The following is a 17251-nucleotide window of genomic DNA, read 5'->3' on the forward strand; positions in this document are numbered from 1 at the left end:
CCCCAACCCCCCAAATAGGACCCCCAGGACCCCCCAGTTGGGACACCGGGGTCCCCAAGGCTGGGACACCTGAGGCCCCCAGGATGGGACCCCCGAGACCCCCAGGACCCCCAGAATGTGACACTTGACCCCCAGGACAGGCCAGCGGGGTCCCCTGTCCCTCCCTCCCCTGGCGGGGGGGTCACCGTGGGGCCCCCCGTGTCCCCCCCATGAAGCTGTTTGGGCAGCAGCTCTGGGTCCCCGTCACTGGGGGTGTCACCCGTGTCTGTGTGTCCCCATCACGGGGGGTGTCACCCGTGTCCGTGGGTCCCTGTCACTGAGGGTGTCACCCATGTCCGTGGGTCCCCATCACTGGGGGTGTCACCCATGTCCGTGGGTCCCTGTCACGGGGGGTGTCACCCGTGTCTGTGGGTCCCTGTCACGGGGGGTGTCACCCATGTCCGTGGGTCCCCGTCACTGGGGGTGTCACCCGTGTCTGTGGGTCCCCGTCACGGGGGGTGTCACCCATGTCCGTGGGTCCCTGTCACGGGGGGTGTCACCTGTGTCTGTGTGTCCCCGTCACGGGGGGTGTCACCCGTGTCCGTGGGTCCCTGTCACGGGGGGTGTCACCTGTGTCTGTGTGTCCCCGTCACGGGGGGTGTCACCCGTGTCTGTGGGTCCCTGTCACTGGGGGTGTCACCCGTGTCTGTGGGTCCCTGTCACGGGGGGTGTCACCCGTGTCTGTGTGTCCCCGTCACTGGGGGTGTCACCCATGTCCGTGGGTCCCTGTCACGGGGGGTGTCACCCGTGTCTGTGGGTCCCTGTCACGGGGGGTGTCACCCATGTCCGTGGGTCCCTGTCACGGGGGGTGTCACCCGTGTCTGTGGGTCCCTGTCACTGGGGGTGTCACCCGTGTCCGTGGGTCCCTGTCACTGGGGGTGTCACCCGTGTCTGTGGGTCCCCGTCACTGGAGGTGTCACCCATGTCCGTGGGTCCCCGTCACTGGGGGTGTCACCTGTGTCTGTGGGTCCCTGTCACTGGGGGTGTCACCCGTGTCCGTGGGTCCCTGTCACTGGGGGTGTCACCCGTGTCTGTGGGTCCCCGTCACTGGAGGTGTCACCCATGTCCGTGGGTCCCCGTCACTGGGGGTGTCACCCATGTCCGTGGGTCCCTGTCACGGGGGGTGTCACCCGTGTCCGTGGGTCCCTGTCACGGGGGGTGTCACCCATGTCCGTGGGTCCCTGTCACGGGGGGTGTCACCCGTGTCTGTGGGTCCCCGTCACTGGGGGTGTCACCCGTGTCCGTGGGTCCCTGTCACGGGGGGTGTCACCCATGTCTGTGGGTCCCTGTCACGGGGGGTGTCACCCGTGTCTGTGGGTCCCTGTCACTGGGGGTGTCACCTGTGTCCGTGGGTCCCTGTCACGGGGGGTGTCACCCGTGTCTGTGGGTCCCTGTCACTGGAGGTGTCACCCGTGTCCGTGGGTCCCTGTCACTGGGGGTGTCACCTGTGTCCGTGGGTCCCTGTCACGGGGGGTGTCACCCGTGTCTGTGGGTCCCTGTCACTGGGGGTGTCACCCGTGTCCGTGGGTCCCTGTCACGGGGGGTGTCACCCGTGTCTGTGGGTCCCTGTCACTGGGGGTGTCACCCGTGTCCCCCCCGTCCCCGGGTGGGGGGGGGAGGAAACGTCCCAGACGTCTGGGCCCGCGGGGGCGGGGCGGCGCCCGGACGCCTGGGTCCTTCGGGGGGTCCCTCGGGGGGGTCCCAGACGCCGGGTCACTCTGGGGGTCCCACCAAGGGGGTCCCGGACGCCTGGGTCCCTCTGGAGGTCCTTCTGGGGTTCCCATCAGGGGGGTCCCGGACGCCTGGGTCCCTCCTGCGGGGGTCCCGGACGCCTGGGTCCCTCTGGGAAGTCCTTCCAGGGGGTCCTGGACGCCTGGGTCCCTCCTTGGGGGGGTCCCGGACGCCTGGGTCCCTGCGGGAGTGTCCCGGACGCCTGGGTCCCTGCGGGTGCCCCCGGCCGTGACTCAGTTTCCCGTTCCCGCCGGGCGGAAGGGGGGGCGGCCCCGTCCCCCCCCCGCGGCGTTTCCTGGGTGGGGCCGCCCCGTTCCGGCCGCGCGGCGCGGGGAGCGGGACGGACACACGGACACACGGACACACGGACGGCGGGACGGACACACGGGCAGGGACCGGCGGGGGGGCCGTTTTTGGGGGGGGGGGGTGTCCCCGCTTTGGGGGCCGGTTTCCCACTCCGGGGGGGGGAGGGGGGGGCATCCCCGTTTTGGGGGTGTCTCGTTTGTTTGGGGGGGGGTCCCGGTTTGGGGGCTCCGGTTGGGAGCGGGTGCCCCCGCTTTGGGGGGGACCCCCGTGTTTGAGGGGGACCCCGGTGTTTGAGGGGGTTGTCTCGGTTCGGGGGGTCGCGCTTTGGGGGGGTTATCTCGGTTTGGGGGGGTTCTCTCGGTTCGGGGGGGGGTCCCGGTTCCGGGTGTCCCCGTTTTGGGGGAGCCCCCCATTTTGGGGCCGGTGTCCCCTTTGGGGGGGGCACCTCGTTTTTTAGCGGCTTATCTGGCTTTGGGGGGGTCATCCCCGTTTTGGGGGTGTGTCCCCCTTCAGGGGGTCTATCCCGGTCCAGGGGGGTCTATCCCGGTCCCGCGGGGTTACCCCAGTTCAGGGGTCTATCCAAGTTCAAGGGGGTCTATCCAAGTTCAAGGGGGGTCTATTCCGGTCCCGCGGGGTTACCCCAGTTCAAGGGCCTGTCCCCCCATCCCAGGGCCCGTTCCCGGTTTGGGGGGACCCGTTCCCCTTTTGGGGACCTGTTCCCATTTTGGGGACCTATTCCTGTTTTGGGGGCCCATTCCTGGTTTGGGGGCACTCTCCCCATTTTGGGGGCACTTTCCCCATTTTGGGGGCACTCTCCCCATTTTGGGGGTGCTCTCTCTGTTTTGAGGGGCCTGTTCCTGGTTTAGGGGGCCCATTCCTGTTTCAGGGGCGCCGTTCCCGTTTTGGGGACCCATTCCCATTTTGGGGGCCCATTCCCAGTTTGGGGGCACTCTCCCCATTTTGGGAGTGCTCTCCTTGTATTGAGGGGCCCGCTCCTGTTTTGGGGGCCCATTCCTGGTTTGGGGGCCCATTCCCGGTTTGGGGGCACTCTCCCCGTTTTAGGGTGCCATTCCCATTTTGGGGGCCCATTCCTGGTTTAGGGGGTCTGTTCCCAGTTTGGGGACCCGATCCTGGTTTGGGGGCCCATTCCCAGTTTGGGGGCGCTCTCCCCAGTTTGGGGGCCCGATTCTGGTTCAGGGGCCCGATCCTGTTTCGGGGGCCCGATCCTGGTTGGGGTGCGATGCCGCGGCGGGGCGCGGCGCGTGGCGCGGTGCGGACGGCGGCGCGGACGGCGGTGCGGGGCGCGGTGCTGGGCGCGGTGCTGAGCGCGGTGCTGGGCGCCGCGGGCGCGCTGTCCACGTGCCGCTCGCTGGACCTGGAGGCGGCGCGGCGCAAGCGCATCGAGGCGGTGCGGGGCCAGATCCTGAGCAAGCTGCGGCTGGCGGCGCCCCCCCCCCCGGGCGACGCGCCCCCCCGCGCGCTGCCCGAGGACGTGCGCGCGCTCTACAACAGCACCCGCGAGCGGCTGCGCCAGCGCCAGCGCCTGCGCGCCCCCCCGGACCCCGACGACTACTACGCCAAGGAGCTGCACCGCTTCGACATGGAGCCCCCCGGCGACGGTGAGCGCGCGGCCGCGGGGGCCACACAGCCCGGACATGGGGTCCCCACAGCCCGGACGCCGGGGTCCCCATATCCCGGACACCAGGGTCCCTTATGTCCCAGACACTGGGTCCCCATAGCCCGGACACCAGGGTCCCTTATGTCCCAGACGCCTGGTTCCCCATAGCCCAGACACTGGGGTCTCATATATCCCGGACACCGGGGTCCCCACAGCCCGGACGCTGGGGTCCCTATAGCCCGAACACCGGGATCCCCATAGCCCGGACACCAGGGTCCCTTATGTCCCGGACGCCGGGGTCCCCACAGCTCAGACACCAGGGTCACTTATGTCCCAGACGCCGGGGTCCCAATAGTCCGGACGCCTGGGTCCCTTATGGTCCAGGTGCCTGGGTCCCTTATATCCCGGACGCCTGGGTCCCTTATGGCCTGGACGCCTGGGTCCCCTATGGCCCAGACACCTGGGTCCCTTATATCCCGGACGCCGGGGTCCCTTATATCCCAGATGCCTGGGTCCCTTATGGCCTGGACAAGTGGGTTCCTTATATCTCAGACGCCAGGGTCCCTTATATCCCAGATGTCTGGGTCCCTTATATCCCGGATGCCTGGGTCCCCTATGTCCCTGGACGCCTGGGTCCCCGTGGCCCGTCACTCCACTCCAGAGTGAACAGGACGCTGTCCCGCAGGGCCCATGGGGCGGGTCCCGGGGCCGTCATTCTGCTCCAGAGTGAACAGGATGCTGTCCCGCAGGGCCGCTGTGGCGCTGGCGCCCCACGGCCATCACTCCGCTCCAGAGTGAACAGGACGCTGTCCCATGGGGGGGTTCCCAGGGCCATCATTCCGCTCCAGAGTGAACGCTGTCCCGCAGGGCCGCTGTGGCGCTGGCGCCCCACGGCCATCACTCCGCTCCAGAGTGAACGCTGTCCCGCAGGGCCGCTGTGGCGCTGGCGCCCTACGGCCATCACTCTGCTCCAGAGTGAACGCTGTCCCGCAGGGCCGCTGTGGCGCTGGCGCCCCACGGCCATCACTCCGCTCCAGAGTGAACAGGACGCTGTCCCATGGGGGGGTTCCCAGGGCCATCACTCCGCTCCAGAGTGAACGCTGTCCCGCAGGGCCGCTGTGGCGCTGGCGCCCCACGGCCATCACTCCGCTCCAGAGTGAACACTGTCCCGCAGGGCCGCTGTGGCGCTGGCGCCCCACGGCCATCACTCCGCTCCAGAGTGAACAGGACGCTGTCCCGCAGGGCCGCTGTGGCGCTGGCGCCCCACGGCCATCACTCCGCTCCAGAGTGAACAGGACGCTGTCCCGCAGGGCCGCTGTGGCGCTGGCGCCCCACGCCGCGCAGCGTGTTCTTCGTGTTCAACGCGTCGCGGCTGCGGGCGCAGCTCGGGCACCGCGCGCTGCTGCACCGCGCCGAGCTCCGCATGCTGCGCCAGCGCGGCGCCCACGGCGCCCCCGAGCAGCGCCTCGAGCTCTACCAGGTGACGCGGGCACGGGCACGCATGGGGACACGGGGACACGCGTGGGGACATGGGGACACGCGTGGGGACATGGGGGCAAGGGGACACGCGTGGGGACATGGGGACACGCGTGGGGACACGGGGGCAATGGGACACGCGTGGGGACATGCGTGGGGACGGGGAAACGCGTGGGGACACGGGGACAATGGGACACGCCTGGGGACGGGGACATGCCTGGGGACATGGGGGAAATGGGACACGCGTGGGGACACGGGGGCAATGGGACACGCGTGGGGACACAGGACATGTGGGGACATGGGGGCAAGGGGACACGTGTGGGGACATGGGACATATGAGGACACGGGTCATGGGGGGACGGGGACACAACTGGGGACACGGGGGCAATGGGACACACGTGGGGACGTGGGGCATGTGGTGATATGGGACACGCACGGGGACGGGGACACGTGTGGGGACACGGGACACGTGAGGACATGGGAGACGTGTGGGGACACGGGACATGTGGGGACACGGGACGTGGGGACATGGGACATGGGTGGGGACACGGGACATGGGGGCAATGGGACATGGGGGCAATGGGACATGGGTGGGGACATGGGATACGTGGGGATATGGGACATGGGGGCAATGGGACATGGGTGGGGACATGGGATACGTGGGGATATGGGACATGGGGGCAATGGGACATGGGGGCAATGGGACATGGGTGGAGACATGGGATACGTGGGGATATGGGACATGTGGGGACACGGGGCATGTGAGGACATGGGACATGGGGGGACAGGGACACGTGTGGGGACACGGGGGCAATGGGACACGCATGGGGACATGGGACATGGGTGGGGACACAGGACACGGGGGAAATGGGACAGGGGTGGGAACATGGGATACGTATGGGAACATGGGACATGGGGACATGGGACACGCGTGGGGACACGGGGCATGTGAGGACATGGGACATGGGGGGACAGGGACACGTGTGGGGACATGGGGGACATGGGACATGGGAGAAATGGGACATGGGTGGGGACACGAGGGAAATGGGACATGGGTGGGGACATGGGAGACGTGGGGGGACATGGGACATGTGGGGACATGGGACATGTGGGGATATGGGACATGGGGGGATATGGGACATGTGGAGACATGGGACATGTGGGGACATGGGACACACGTGGGGACATGGGGGAAGTGGGACATGTGGGGACATGGGACATGGGGGGATATGGGACATGTGGGGACATGGGACGTGTGGGGACATGGGACACGCGTGGGGACACGGGACATGGGGGTACGGGGACATGCGTGGGGACACGGGTGACACGGGAGGGGTTTGGGGTCCCGGGTGACAGGTTGACACGGGTGACGGGGTGACTGACAGGGTGCGGTGTCCGCAGGGCTTCGGGAACGCGTCGTGGCGCTACCTGCAGGGCCGCGCGGTGCAGGTGACGCCGGAGGACGAGTGGCTGTGGTTCGATGTCACCGACACGGTGCACCAGTGGCTCAGCGACACCGGTGAGCGACGCCCCTTGTCAACCGTTGTCACCCCTTGTCATCCCATTGTCAACCCCTTGTCACCCATTGTCACCCCGCTGTAGGCCCGTTGTCACCCATTCTCACCCCATTGTCACCCCCTTGTCACCCATTCTCACCCAATTGTCACCCCATTGTCACCCCCATTGCCACCCCCATTGTCACCCATTGTCACCCTGTTGTCACCCCATTGTCACCCCCTTGTCACCCCTGTCACCCCCTTGTCACCCATTGTCACCCCGTTGTCACCCCACTGTCACCCCATTGACACCCATTCTCACCTCCTTGTCAACCCATTGTCACCCATTGTCACCCTATTGTCACCGCTTGTCATCCCGTTGTCAACCCCTTGTCACCGTGTTGTCACTCCACTGTCACCCATTCTCACTCCATTGTCACCCCACTGTCATCCCGTTGACACTCGTTGTCACCCATTCTCACCCCATTGTCACCTCGCTGTCACCCCATTGTCACCCATTATCACCTTATTGTCACCCCCCTGTCACCCATTGTCACCCTTGTCACCTCATTGTCACCCCGTTGTCACCCATTATCACCTTATTGTCACCCCCCTGTCACCCATTGTCACCCTTGTCACCCATTGTCAACCCATTCTCACCCCATTGTCACCTCATTGTCACCCATTGTCATCCCATTGTCACCCCTTTGTCACCTTGTTGTCACCCCTGGGACACCCCGTTGTCACCCCACTATCACCGCGTTGTCACCCCTGTCACCCCATTGTCACCCACTGTCACCCCACTGTCACTCCATTGCCACTCCATTGTCCCCCTACTGTCACTCATTGTCCCCCGTTGTCACCCCTGTCACCCCATTGTCCCCCACTGTCCCCCCATTGTCCCCGTTGTCACCCCTGTCACCCCATTGTCCCCCAGAGCCCTTCGGCGTCTTCAGGCTGAGCGTCCACTGTCCCTGCGACGAGGGACCCGAGGACATGCGCGTCACCATCGAAGGTACCGCGGGACCCCAGCGTCCCCAATGTCCCCACAGTGTCCCCAATGTCCCCACAGTGTCCCCATTGACCCCACAGTGTCCCCATTGTCCCCCCAGTGTCCCCAATGTCCCCCCAGCATCCCCAATGTCCCCACAGCGGCCTCAATGTCCCCAATGTCCCCCCAGTGTCCACAATGTCCCCACAGCATCCCCATTGACCGCACAGCGTCCCCAATGTCCCCCCAGTGTCCCCAATGTCTGCACAGTGTCCCCATTGTCCCCACAGCATCCCCATTGACCCCACAGCGTCTCCAATGTCCCCACAGTGTGCCAAATATCCCGATTGTCCCCCAATGTATCTGCATGTCCCCATTGACCCCACAGTGTCCCCAATGTCCCCACAGTGTCCCCATTGTCCCCACAGGGTTCGAGCGGCAGCGCGGGGACCTGCAGGGGCTGAGGGTGTCCCCATGTCCCCAATGTGTCCCCATTGTCCCCAATGTGTCCCCATGTCCCCAGTGTGTCCCCAATGTCCCCGCAGGGTTCGAGCGGCAGCGGGGGGACCTGCAGGGCCTGGGGGTGTCCCAGGGGTGTCCCCATGTCCCCAGTGTGTCCCCAATGTCCCCAATGTCCCCGCAGGGTTCGAGCGGCAGCGGGGGGACCTGCAGGGGCTGAGGGTGTCCCAGGGGTGTCCCCATGTCCCCAGTGTGTCCCCAATGTCCCCAATGTCCCCGCAGGGTTCGAGCGGCAGCGGGGGGACCTGCAGGGGCTGGGGGTGTCCCAGGGGTGTCCCCATGTCCCCAATGTGTCCCCAATGTCCCCATTGATGTCCCCAGGGTTCGAGCGGCAGCGGGGGGACCTGCAGGGGCTGAGGGTGTCCCAGGGGTGTCCCCATGTCCCCAGTGTGTCCCCAATGTCCCCAATGTCCCCGCAGGGTTCGAGCGGCAGCGGGGGGACCTGCAGGGGCTGGGGGTGTCCCAGGGGTGTCCCCATGTCCCCAATGTGTCCCCAATGTCCCCATTGATGTCCCCAGGGTTCGAGCGGCAGCGGGGGGACCTGCAGGGGCTGTCGCGGCGCCGGCGCCGCGTGCCGCACGTCCTGGCCATGGCGCTGCCGCCCGAGCGCGCCAACCAGCTGCACAGCGACCGGCGGCGCCGCGCGCTCGACGCCGACTTCTGCTTCGGGTACGGCCCCTGGGGGAGGGACCCCGAAATGGGGGGGGGACCCCAAAACACGGGGGGACCCCAAAACCTGGGGGGGGAACCCCGAAATGGGGGAGGGAACCACAAACCCGGGGGGACCCACAAACCAGCTGCACAGCGACCGGCGGTGACCCGGTGACTTCTGCTTCGGGTACGGCCCCTGGGGGAGGGACCCCGAAATGGGGGGGGACCCCAACACCCGGGGGGACCCCAAAACCTGGGGGGGAACCCCGAAATGGGGGAGGGAACCACAAACACGGGGGGACCCACAAACCTGCTGCACAGCGACCGGCGGTGACCCGGTGACTTCTGCTTCTGTATGGCCCCCCGGAATGGGGGGGACCCCGAAATGGAGGGGGGGACCCAGACCCGGGGGACCCCAAAACCCGAGGGGGAACCACAGACCCTGGAGGGGACCCACAAACTCAGGGGGTGAACCCCAAAATGGGGGAGGGAACCACAAACCCAGGGGTTGAGCCCCAAACCCGGGGGGGACCCCAAAACCGGGGGGGGACTTACAAACCTGGGGGGACCCCAAAACTGGGGGGTGAGCCCCAAAACCTGGGGGGGACCCCAAAACCCGGGGGGACCCACAGACCCGGGGGGTGAGCCCTAAACCCTGGGGGGACCCCAAAACCGGGGGGGACCCACAAACCCCTGGGGGACACCCCAAAGTGAGAGGGACCAACCTCCCATGTGTTTGATGCTGCTGCTGCTTTGGTTACAGGGGGGGAACCCCATTTTGGGGTCCCCCTGGGGTTTTGGGGTCCCCTCCCGGGTTTTTGGGGTTCCCCATGACCCCTCCGTGCCCCCCCAGGTCTGACGAGCGCAGCTGTTGCGTGCACCCCCTGTGCTGCCATCCGGGGGGGGTTTGGGGATCCCCCTGGACTTTGGGGGGTTTCCTCCAGAGTTTTGGGGTCTCCCCGGGTTTTTGGGGTTCCCGTGACCCCCCATGACCCCCCCGTGCCCCCCCAGGTCTGACGAGCACAGCTGCTGCGTGCGCCCCCTGTACATCCATCCCGGGGGGGTTTGGGGATCCCCCCCATTCCCCCATGTTTTGGGGGTTTTCCCCCGGGTTTTTGGGGTCCCCCCGGGTTTTGGGGTTCCCGTGACCCCCCCGTGCCCCCCCAGGTCTGACGAGCACAGCTGCTGCGTGCGCCCCCTGTACATCGACTTCCGGCGGGACCTGCACTGGAAATGGATCCACGAGCCGCGCGGGTACATGGCCAACGTGTGCCTGGGGCCCTGCCCCTTCCTCTGGAGCGCGGACACGCAGCACAGCAAGGTGGGGGCACCCCAAAACATGGGGGGGCATTGGGGGTCATGGGGGGACATGGGGACATGGGGACATTGGGGGACATGGGGACATTGGGGCCAACGTGTGCCTGGGGCCCTGCCCCTTCCTCTGGAGCGCGGACACGCAGCACAGCAAGGTGGGGGCACCCCAAAACATGGGGGGGCATTGGGGGTCATGGGGGGACATGGGGACATGGGGACATTGGGGACATGGGGACATTGGGGCCAACGTGTGTCTGGGGCTCTGCCTGTTTCTATGGAGCGCAGACACCCAGCACAGCAAGGTGGGCACCCCAAAAACTGGGGGGCATGGGGGTCATGGGGACATTGGGGACATGGGGACATTGGGGACATTGGGGGACATGGGGACATTGGGGACATGGGGACACGGGGGCTCATGGGGACATGGTGGGTAATGGGAATGGGGGGGGTCATGGGGGGTGACACGAAGGTGACATGGGGGGGGCTCTTTGGGGGGGTGTCACGGGGTCTGGGGTGGGGGGGCCAATAGTGTCAATAGACCGCCCATGGGTATTGGGGGGGGGAGGGGGGGGCGCATTTTCAGTGCAGGGACCCCCCGACATGGGGGCGTCCCCAGAGGGTCCCTCACGGGGGGGGGCTCTGATGTGTGTTTTCCTGGGGGTGGGGGTCTCTAATGCTCATTTTCTTGGGGGGTCTCTAACCTATGTTTCTGGGCGGGGGGGGGTCTCTAACGCTCATTTTCTCGGGGGGGTCTCTAACGCCCCTTTCCGGGGGGGGGTCTCTCTCTAACCCGTGTTTCCGGGGGGTCTCTGACGCTCCTTTCCGGGGGGGGGGGGCAGGTCCTGGCGCTGTACACGCAGCACAACCCGGGGGGGGTGGCCGCCCCCTGCTGCGTCCCCCAGGCCCTCGACCCCCTCCCCATCGTTTACTACGTGGGGCGGCGCCCGCGCGTCGAGCAGCTCTCGGACATGGTGGTGCGGGCCTGCAAGTGCAGCTGAGCCCCCCCGGGCCCCCCCCGGGACACCCCCAACCCAACCGGGACCCCCCGGACCCCCCCAAACCCCGGACATGGTGGTGCGGGCCTGCGAGTGCAGCTGAGCCCCCCCGGGCCCCCCCGGGACACCCCCAACCCAACCGGGACCCCCCGGACCCCCCTAAACCCCGGACATGGTGGTGCGGGCCTGCGAGTGCAGCTGAGCCCCCCCGGACCCCCCCCCCGGGACACGGGACCCCCCCCGGGACCCCCCCCAAACCTCAGACACGGTGGTGCGGGCCTGCAAGTGCAGCTGAGCCCCCCCGGGACCCCCCGGACCCCCCCAGACCCCCCCGGGACACGGGGACCCGCCCCCACCCCCCCGGACATGGGATCACCCCAGAGCCCCCCCGGACACGGGGAACCCCCGACCCCCCGGACCCCAACCCCCCGGGACACGGGACCCGCCCCCCCCTTTAGACACGGGACCCCCCCGGACACGGGACCCCCCCCCCCCCCCGCCCCCCGCCACATCTGGAAACACCCCCAGAAAATAAAGAACTATTTAATTTGGAGGTTCTGGTTTCGGGGGGGGGGGGGGTGGGTATAAAGGGGAAGTGGGAGGGGAAGTGAAATAAAGGGGAAGGGGGGGGAAAATGGGGGGGGGGGGGATTAAAAAATGGGGGGGGATGGGGGAGAAAAGGGGAGGGGGATGGGAGAAAAAAAGGGGGGGGTGTCATTAATGAGGGGGGGTGTCATTAATGAGGGAGGGTGTCATTAATGGAGGGGGTGTCATCAATGGGGGGGGTGTCATTAATCTGGGGGGATATGTCATTAATCTGGGGAGGCGTGTCATTAATGTGGGGGGGTGGTCATTAATTTGGAGAGGGGAGGGTCATTAATGGGGGGGATGTCACTAATTGGAGGGGTGTGTCATTGGGGGGGGGGAATGACATTAATCTGGGGGGTGGAGTCACTAATGGGGATCATTAATCCGAGGCGGGGGGAGTCATTAATGCGGGGGGGGTGTCATTAATTGGGGGGGGGGTCATTAATGGGGGGGGTCATTAATGGGGGTGTCTCATTATGGGGGATCTCATTAATGGGGGGGGTGTCTCATTAAAGGGGGTGTGTCATTAAAGGGGGTGTCTCATTAACGGGGGGGGGGTGTCATTAATGGGGGGGGTGTCTCATTAATTGGGGGGGGTGGCTAATCGAGGGGGGGCGCGTCGCCGGGCTCCTCGCTGTCGAAGTATCGCTCCTCGGCCGTCCCGGCCCTCGGCCTCCAGGTCGTCCATGTCGGGGTTCCCGTCCACCTGGCTGGGGGGCAGGGGGCGGGCTTTGGGGGGCTGGGGGCGGGGTCTGGAGGGTCTGGGGGCGGGGTTATTGGGGGGCTGGGGGCGGGGTTTTGGGGGGCTGGGGGGGCAGGGGACGGGGTTTGGGGGGCAGGGGCCGGGGTTTTGGGGGCTGGGGGGGGCGAGGGCCGGGGTTTGGGGGGGCTGAGGGGGGCAGGGGGCGGGGTTTTGGGGGGTCAGGGGGCGGGGTTTTGGGGGGGCTGGGGGGGGCAGGGGGTGAGGTTTTGGGGGCTCGGGGGGGGTTGGGGAGGTGTTTTTGGGGGGCTCAGGGTGGGGGGGCAGGGGGGCGGGGTTTTGGGGGGACTCGAGGGGGCAGGGGGTGGAGTTTTGGGGGGTTCAGGGGGGCGGCAGGGGGCGGGGTTTTTGGGGGCTTGGGGTGGGAGGGGCAGGGGGGCGGGGTTTTGGGCGGGTCGGAGGGGTGGGGTTGGGGGGGGTGTTTTTGGGGCTCGGGGGGGGCGGGGAGGTTGGGGGGGGTGGTTTTTCTGGGCTCGGGGGTTGGGGGGGTGTTTTTTGGGGGCTCGGGGGGGCAGGGGGCGGGGTTTTGGGGGTTCAGGGGGGGCAGGGGGCGGGGTTTTTGGGGCTCGGGGGGGGTGTTTTTGGGGGGGTCACCTGTAGTCGAAGTCGCGCTCCTCCCCACGCAGGAACCGCTGCTGCATCAGCGCCAGGAACTCGCGGCGCAGCCGCAGCCGCTCGCCCGCGGGGGGGGCGCAGGAGTCGTCTGGGGGGGCGCAGGGGTTACCCCCCCCCCCGGTTATTGGGACCCCCCCGGGTTATTGGGGACCCCCCCGGTTAGCAGGGACGCCCCCATTATTGTGGACCCACTGCATTATTGGGGCCATCCCAGGTTATTGGGGACCCCCCCCATGATTGTGGACCCCCATGGTTATTGGGAACCCCCCATTATTGGGGACCCCCCCGGTCATTGGGGACCCCCCCGGGTCATTGGGGACCCCCCCATGATTGTGCACTCCACTGGATTATTGGGGATTCCCCCCTGGTTATTGGGGATCTCCCCCCGGGTCATTGGGACCCCCCCATTACTGTGGACCCCACTGGATTATTGGGGCCACCCCAGTTATTGGGGCCACCCGCAGTTATTGGGGACCCCCCTCATTATTGGGGACCCCCTCGGTTATTGGGGACCCTCTGGGTTATTTGGGATTCCCCCTGGATCATTAGTGATCCCCCGGTCATAGTGGACCCCCCCCCCTTCTTGGTGATCCCCCCAATTTTTGGGGACCTTCCCCTTTTTTTGGGGGACCCCCCCTATTTTTGAGGACCCCCACCTTTTTTTTGTGCCCCCTTATTTTTGGGGACCCCCCCTATTTTTGGTCCCCCCTCAATTTTTGCTCCCCCCCCCTTTTTTTGGTGACCCCCTTTTTTTTGGGGACCCCCCCTTTTTTTTGGTGACCCTCCTATTTTTGGGGACCCCCCCCCCCCTTTCTTGGTGACCCTCCCCTATTTTTGGGCCCTCCCCCCTTTTTTTTTAGTGACCCCCCCTATTTTTGGTGACCCCCCCAATTTTTGGTTAACCCCCCCAATTTTTCGGGACCCCCCCTATTTTTGGGGCCCCCCCATTTAGCCCCCACCTGAGCTCTCATCGTCCGTCGGGGTCTCGGGCTGCGGCTCCTCCTGCTCCAGCGCGTTGAGCAGCAGCTGCGCCAGCGAGGGGGGGCCCGGGGGGGGGCCCGGGGGGGTCTCGGGGTCCCCCCCCCCCCCCGAAGCGGCCGATGTAGCGCTGGTACAGCCGGGGGGCGCGCGCGCGCATCTCCCGCTCGCTGAAGTACCGGCCCTCTGTGGGGGGGGGGGGGACCCCAAATCAGCGGGGGGGGGGGGACCCCAAATAGTGGGGGGGTGCACCCCAAAAAACTCGGGGGGGCCCAAAGGCTGGGGAGAAGGGGGGCTCAAAACCCCATAGGAAATGGGGGAACCCAAAGGGGAATAAGGGGAACCCCCCCCTCCCATAAAGAAGGGGAATAAGGGGACCCCAAAATATTTGGGGGGGCCCAAAAAACTAGGCGAGGGGGGGGGCAAAAATCTTGGGGGGGCCCAAAGCCTGAGGGGAAGGGGGGGGGGCTCGAAACCCCATAGGAAATGGGGGAACCCGAAGGGGAATAAGGGGGAACCCCCCCCCCCCCATAAAGAAGGGGAATAAGGGGACCCCAAAATACTTGGGGGGGGCCCCAAAAAACTCGGGGGGTCCCCAAAGGCTGAGGGGAAGGGGGGGGCTCGAAACCCCATAGGAAATGCGGGAACCCGAAGGGGATAAGGGGGACACCCCCCCCCCCCCCCCATAAAGAAGAGGAAATAAGGGGACCCCAAAATACTTGGGGGGGGACCCCAAAAAACTAGGGGTCCCCAAAGGCTGAGGGGAAGAGAGGGGGGCTCGAAACCCCATAGGAAATGGGGGAACCCGAAGGGGAATATGGGGAACCCCCCCAAAGAAAAAGGGGAGCAAGGGGACCCCCCCGGGATATTTGGGACCCCCACAAGACATCAGGGACCCCCCAGGACATCAGGACCCCCCCTAGGGATATTTGGGACCCCCCCAAGATATTAGGGACCCCCCAGGGCATCAGGGACCCCCCCATGATATCGGGGCCCCCCCAGAATATTGGGGACCCCCCTGAGGATATTGGGGACCCCCCAGGACATCAGGACCCCCCAGGAATACTGGGGACCCCTCTGAGGATACTGGGGACCCCCATGATATCAAGACCCCCCCAGGGATATTTGGGACCCCCCCAAGATACTGGGGACCCCCCCATGATATCAGGGAACCCCCCATGATATCAGGGACCCCCCCAGGGATATTTGGGACCCCCCCGAAGACATCAGGGACCCCCCAGGACATCAAGACCCCCCCAGGGATATTTGGGACTCCCTCAAGACATCAGGACCCCCCCCATGATATCGGGGCCCCCCTAGGATATTGGGGACCCCCCCATGATATCAGGACCCCCCTCCAGGGATATTGGGGACCCCCCAAGATATCGGGACCCCCCCAAGGTATCGGGGACCCCCCCATGATATCAGGACCCCCAGGAATACTGGGGACCCCCCCTAGGACATTAGGGACCCCCCATGATATCAGAGACCCCCAGTAATATCGGCCCCCCCCCATGATATCGGGGACCCCCCCCATGATATCAGGACCCCCTCAGGGATATTTGGGACCCCCCCAAGACATCAGGACTCCCCCCAAGATATCGAGGACCCCCCCATGATATCAGGGACTCCCCCCAGGGATATGTGGGACCCTCCCAAGACATCAGGACCCCCCCAAGATATCAGGGACCCCCCCATGATATCAGGGACCCCCAGGGATATGTGGGACCCCCCCAGGACATCAGGACCCCCCCAAGATATCGGGGACCCCCCCCATGATATCAGGGACCCCCCCGGACATCGGGGCCCCCCCGCCCCGCCCCCACTCGGATGAGGCGCCTGAGCGCCGCGAACCGGCGGTTCCGCAGGCGGGTGCGGCGGGGGGGCGGCGGGGGCGCCCCCGGGGGCCGCTGTCGGGGACCCCCCCGCACAACGGGCGTCCCCCTCCTCCATGGGGCGGCGGCGGCGACGCGGGGACCCCCAAAATGTATGGGGAGGGGGGCGTGGGGGGGCACCCCCAAATCCGCCCCCGAGCCACCGTGCCCACCCGGGCCTTTTGAGTGAGGCGCCTCCCGCCGGCGCGTCACTTCCGGTGGCGGGAAACCCGGTGGCGCGCCGGGACTTCCGGTGCGTGTTGGTTCCGCCCAAAACCCCAAGAAAAACCCCCAAATCCGCCCAAAAAACCCCAAAATCCCCCCAAATCCACCCAAAAAAGGAGCCGAGGGGGCGGCGCCGCGGCCGCTCGGCGCCGTTTGCGTCTCTTTTTAAATCGTTTTTATTGTTTTTGTTGTTTCGTCCCTGAGGGGAATAAAAACCCCCAAAAACCCCCAAAAAGCCCCAAAACGGGAACGAAATAAAACCCGAAATCGCTGTAAAACGCGTTTCCCGCCCTGGGGGGGGTGGGGAGAGGGGGGGCAGGGACCCCCCCTTCCCCCAAAAGGCCCCGCAAGGGGGGGGCTCGGAGCCCAAAAATGGGTAAAAAAACCGAGAAAATGGGTAAAAAAGCAAGAAAATGGGGTAAAAACCAACGGGGCCAAAATGGGCGGAACGGTCCAAATCGGCCCAAAACTATGGGGGGGACACAGTGGGGGGGACACGGGGGGGGGACACGGGGGGGGGGGCACAAAGGGGGGAGGTTTTTGGGGTTAAAAATGTGGATTTTTTGAAGGGACGCAGAGAAATGGGACAAAAAAGGTGTTTTTTGGGGTCACGGGGCGCTCGCACCCCCCCTGCCCCCCTCCGAAGTCGAAGGTGCCGTAGAACGGGGGGGCCCACGGGCCCTGCTGCGGGTAGAACTGGCTCCAGGGGGGGGGCACCTGGACGGGGGGGGGGGGGGCGCCAAATCAGGGCGTTCCCACCCAAAAATGCAGCCCCCCCCCCCCCACCCCGTGGGAGGGTCCAAGAGCCGGGTGACCCCCCCCCCCCCCCCCAAAATGGAGTGACCTCCCAATCCCAAAGTGACCCCCCCAAAAATGGGTGACCCCCCCCCAACCATGCGGTGACCCCTCCAAAAATGTGGTGACCCCCCCACCAATCTATGGGGTGACCCCCCCAGTCCCAAAGTGACCCCCCCAAAAATGGGGTTGACCCCCCCCCCCAACCATGGGGTGACCCCCCCAACCATGGGGTGACCCCCCCAAACTATGGGGTGACCCCCAAACCCCAAGTGACCCC

The 17251-nt window shown here is 66.2% G+C and overlaps 2 protein-coding genes across 2 annotated transcripts in view; one reads left to right on the forward strand and one right to left on the reverse strand.

Annotated features, from left to right (window-relative positions):
• The first annotated feature begins 2523 nt into the window (after positions 1 to 2523).
• On the forward strand, positions 2524 to 11281 carry TGFB1 (transforming growth factor beta 1). The gene is made up of 7 exons (XM_080361652.1): positions 2524 to 3695; positions 5005 to 5174; positions 6572 to 6689; positions 7604 to 7681; positions 8695 to 8845; positions 9995 to 10148; positions 10981 to 11281. The coding sequence occupies exons 1-7, from the start codon at positions 3317 to 3319 to the stop codon at positions 11137 to 11139; spliced, it is 1209 nt and encodes a 402-aa protein (XP_080217778.1). The 5' UTR covers positions 2524 to 3316; the 3' UTR covers positions 11140 to 11281.
• An 839-nt stretch (positions 11282 to 12120) lies between these two features.
• LOC308051274 (tyrosine-protein kinase receptor UFO-like) overlaps positions 12121 to 17251 on the reverse strand; it is a gene marked incomplete at its 5' end in the record, with an annotated part of 17423 nt that continues 12292 nt past the window's right edge. Inside the window, 4 exons of the mRNA XM_080361635.1 lie at positions 12121 to 12434; positions 13079 to 13187; positions 14059 to 14263; positions 15904 to 16163. Coding sequence (XP_080217761.1) covers positions 12308 to 12434; positions 13079 to 13187; positions 14059 to 14263; positions 15904 to 16163 — 701 coding nt within the window. The 3' untranslated portion in view covers positions 12121 to 12307. The remainder of the gene's footprint in view (positions 12435 to 13078; positions 13188 to 14058; positions 14264 to 15903; positions 16164 to 17251) is intronic.

The sequence above is a fragment of the Nesoenas mayeri genome (assembly GCF_963082525.1).
Source record: "Nesoenas mayeri genome assembly, chromosome: 35".
NCBI lineage: Eukaryota > Metazoa > Chordata > Aves > Columbiformes > Columbidae > Nesoenas > Nesoenas mayeri.